Source organism: Solanum lycopersicum, chromosome 6, assembly GCF_036512215.1.
Source record: "Solanum lycopersicum chromosome 6, SLM_r2.1".
In the NCBI taxonomy this organism is placed as follows: domain Eukaryota; kingdom Viridiplantae; phylum Streptophyta; class Magnoliopsida; order Solanales; family Solanaceae; genus Solanum; species Solanum lycopersicum.
In genome coordinates, this window is record NC_090805.1 from 46,462,502 (window position 1) to 46,467,026 (window position 4,525).

The 4,525-nt window shown below is 31.0% G+C and overlaps 1 protein-coding gene across 1 annotated transcript; it reads left to right on the forward strand.

Moving 5' to 3' along the window:
- The first annotated feature begins 1,223 nt into the window (after nt 1-1,223).
- Nucleotides 1,224-3,131, forward strand: LOC101267243 (dof zinc finger protein DOF5.6). The gene is made up of 2 exons (XM_004241493.5): nt 1,224-1,437; nt 2,101-3,131. The coding sequence occupies exons 1-2, from the start codon at nt 1,387-1,389 to the stop codon at nt 2,887-2,889; spliced, it is 840 nt and encodes a 279-aa protein (XP_004241541.1). The 5' UTR covers nt 1,224-1,386; the 3' UTR covers nt 2,890-3,131.
- The last annotated feature ends 1,394 nt before the right edge of the window (nt 3,132-4,525 follow it).

Below are 4,525 nucleotides of genomic sequence, written 5' to 3' on the forward strand. Positions count from 1 at the left end.
CTCTTTTACCGTTAACGTAATAATTCACCCACAAAAATATATAAAAATTCTTTTACATCACAAGTTTCAAAAATCTCTAGTTATTTTTACTTAATAAGTCAAAGGATAACCACATAAAATGGGACCGAGGAATAGAGTAGTCGATCATCTTGTGCTGTATTATTTACATTTTGATGATCCCCAACTTTGATATTAGTGTAAAAAATGATCTTTTATAAGTTTAATGTAATTTCTTTGGATTACTAAAGTGATTATTAGCAACTTTATCACGTAAATCATGATAAATCTCGATATGATTGACTTCATGGTATACACCTAGCTATCCTATTAGGTTATTCACGATTCATATCGAATAGCCTATCATTTTATTAGTACAAACAAAAATAGATAGTACGACTTCATGTTATATTCAAATCTAGTTATCTTGGAATATAAATTCACAATTCATATTAAATCATTGTGATTTCAACATTACTAACTATGAAGCAAGTGTACATTATATTCAGTGACGGAGCTAGAATTTTATTTATAGGGTGTCAAAATATTAAGAAATAAAATCGTATAGAAGCTAAGGAGTGTCAATATGTAATATATACATAAAAAATAATTTTTCATTCTAGTTACACGCAATTTTTCGACGAAGGGATATCGACCGATACCTCTTAACTATATGTGGCTCCGCGACTAGTTATATCATACATGCGATCACATTGTTCGAGTAAAAATATTGTGATTTTCTTTATTTCTTATATGATCTTGAACAATAAATTCAACGTGGTTACTAACACCATATATATGGTCATTAGAAATGACACGTCATACAAGAGAATATATGCCTTGCTTGTAAGAGTCGAAGTAGAAAAAGGGTCCATACTGTCTATTGGGCCCCAAATTCTAACCCGGGTCCACAATTTAGAGTGTCGTTTTTGTTTTTGAAGCCCAATTTGGGCCCATTAGCCTTTACTCTTTATCGAGGACCCAAATATTCTCAATATAACTGTCACCGTCTGATGTATCTCACCAAACCACAAATCCAAAGTTGACAAAATCACAGCCATTCAAATCTCCTTTATTGATGATAATATATACAGTCAAGCTTAACCCAATGTGGGCCCTATTCAATCAACAGACAGTGGGCCGACAAAACATAGGCCCACATAAGTTGTGCTTGTCCCCACCACATAAGGCCTTTTTCTTCCTTTATATTCACGTTCTTTAGCTCAATTTTTTTTTCATTTCTCACTATCCATTTTGGATATACAACAGATATACATATTATTATATATAGTTGTAACAAAGAAACTTTGTATTTTAAATATTTTAGTTACATATTGTTGAAAGTTTGTTCTTTTTTATTAAATCAAGTTGGAAAAAAAAAGTGTACTAATGGGGATTACTTCTTTGCAAGTTTGCATGGATTCATCTAACTGGTTACAGGTTTGTGTTTTACTAAATTCAGTGTTTCATGTTCCTTTTATGGCATTCACATTTTGATAATTGAAGTTTCGTTACGAATAGATACTTTTGCAGGAGTATATATTGTCTATTATCTGGTTAAACACATTACGAGATATTTTGGCATTCATTTCTAGCTATTTTTGCACCATCTAGCACTAAAAGAAAAATTTTAAATTATTTTCATGTAAATTTTCATACTAATTTCTAAGAAAATCTCCATATAATTATTTTCCTTAAAAAATAGTGCATATTTAAACGATCTGATATGTATGCTTTAACATTTTTTTGAGAGTCTGCAACAACATAGTTCTTTTTTCTTTCCATATTGTTTGGATGCTTCAAAATCTGTTTTTGACTAACCCTAACCATCTAAAGTTAGTCCAGCGTCTCAATTTATTTGATTTAATATGAAATTTAAGGGAAAAAAAATAGATTTTTGAAATTTAACATCTAAGACATGTAATAAATGTTCATGCAGCTACGAATCACTTTATTAAAGGTTTAATTAAATAATCATTTCATAATTAATATAAAAATGTGTCTTTCTGAAATATTTTATGCGAATACATTAACATTTTTTAAGAGTCCGAGCAATATTTTTTTTTTTTCTTCTAACTTTTACCTATGTGTTTCTATTGTCAGGACACAATTCCCGAGGAAAATGAATTTGATTCATCTTCATCTCCATCAGGTGGTGACATTTTCACATGTTCAAGGCCATTAATGGAAAGAAAATTAAGACCACAACATGATAAACCTATAAATTGCCCTCGTTGTGACTCAACACACACTAAATTTTGTTACTACAACAATTACAGCCTTTCTCAACCAAGGTATTTCTGTAAATCTTGTAGAAGGTACTGGACTAAAGGGGGAACTTTAAGGAATATTCCTGTTGGTGGTGGATGTAGGAAGAACAAAAAAGTATCTTCAAAGAATTCAAAGTTGCCTAATGACAATATTACCACCCCTCATGTTGAATCATCTAATAATTATCCTGAAATGTCATTTTCCCACTTTGGTAATTTTATGGGAAATAATAATATGAATCATAATTTCATGCATCATGCACCTATTGATTTTATGGATAGTAGCAAGTATCAAGCTTTGGTGGGGACTACTAGTACAAGAAATCAAGATTTTTTTGGGAATGTCAATGTTGGTACTACTGGTCTGATCAACGGTTATGGTGAGATGGATATTTCGAGAATCGGACCACATTATTGCTCTAGTGCATTTGGGTTGCCTAATATGGATGGAAATATAATTAATTATGAGGGACAAAATATAACAATGGATGTTAAACCTAATCCAAAGATTTTGTCACTTGAATGGCATGATCAAGGTTACTTCAATGGAGGACTAGGAACTTGGAGTGGATTGATGAATAATGGTTATGGATCAACCGCGACGACGAATTCGTTAGTATAAAAATTAAATTAAATCAACAAGGCTTATGGTCGAGTGATATCGTTAGGTCATTGGTTTAATTATCGTCATAGCACTAAGCTAAGTTACTCTCACTTTAGTAACTACTTAATTTTTAATTTATGTTTGTTAATCTCGTGTTGTAATCATGAGTGATTGAGATTATCTCAGGTATAATTACTAGTCCTTAATTATCACTTATGTACTGGTTTTGTACTGATCAATATTCCTCTTCTTTTTTTTTACGTGAAGGATTTTGCTTGGTTTAATTAATTAAAGTAATTAGGATGTTAAGTATGAATGGGGTATTTGTAAAAGCTGTTTAATTTCGACCATGACTTACTCTTAAATATTCACAAGTTTTTGATTATTCACATTTGGTAATGTTGCAAATCTTGGTCAGCTATCACTTTATATAAATAATGCTAGGGTTGAGAAATTCAAAAGTTGTAGGCTTGTTGAATTTGAACAAATATCGAGGAAGATATTATTTACTATCGTTTCGCTCGTCTCAATTTACGTGATATTATTTAACTTACACAAAAACACATAAAAAAGACTCATAATCTAAAATGAATCTTGGTGTTTTTTTTTCTCCAGAAATTAAAGATAAACATATTTCACGTAAACTAAAACAAGCTCTGATAAAAAGAAAAAGTGCTTAGTACTTTGGATATGATACGGTAGAATGTACTAACAATTATTTTAGCATCATATTTATTTATTTATTGTTTGGTGAATCAATTATTGGTTTGGATTTGGAACTTTGGAGTTTGGACTTATACTTTTATGACAGTAAAAGATAGAAAATAATGACTTTTCAGTTCATTACGTAATTAAAAAGCGTCAAATAACGTCACGGTAAAATTTTGGTGACGTTATTAGTTTTGTAGGTGAAATTTCAGAAAAGCGTCATCTAAAATATTCAAGTGCAGGAGTAAATAATACGAGAAAAATAATTTAAAACACTTACAAGATCACAAAGTATTTTTTTTTTCTCCACTGAGGCTCAATCTCACTATAATTTAATTTGTTTTCTTTTTTATTTCCCACTCAATATCCGATACCTATTGAAGCCAGACTAAATCCAAAAATCAATATCCAACACCTATTGAAGCCAGACTAAATCCAAAAATCTAAGCATTGCCTATCCCACGTTGAAGGTAAAGCCCTCCCCGACTACAATTTAAAACTCCATGACAGTTATTTTTCGAAAACAAAACCTAAAGTGATCACTATCGTCTAGCAATCTCCGAAGTATACTTTGCTTTAAAGTAGAAGGTTTATGTTATAAGTTCAACAAAACGCAACAATTTTATAACAAAAATATCGAAAAACACGAAGGTACATGCTTTTCATGAATTGCTTCAATTTGAAACAGAAGCATTAGCTGAAACAACATATTGAAAAGGGCCTTTGCAGGTGTGAGCATCACACACTCGGTTTTAAACCGAAAAAAGAGTACGTTGCAATCAACGTAACAAAAATATAATATGGTGAACCCTCAAACCATTGAATTGCATAGAGCAAAACGGATATCGACGATTCGTTTAATCGACTCCCATCTTTTGACTTAAGATGAAGTTGATTATACTTTATAAACATTTCTAGTCCATGCAGACAGAGAGAAAATAAGGCA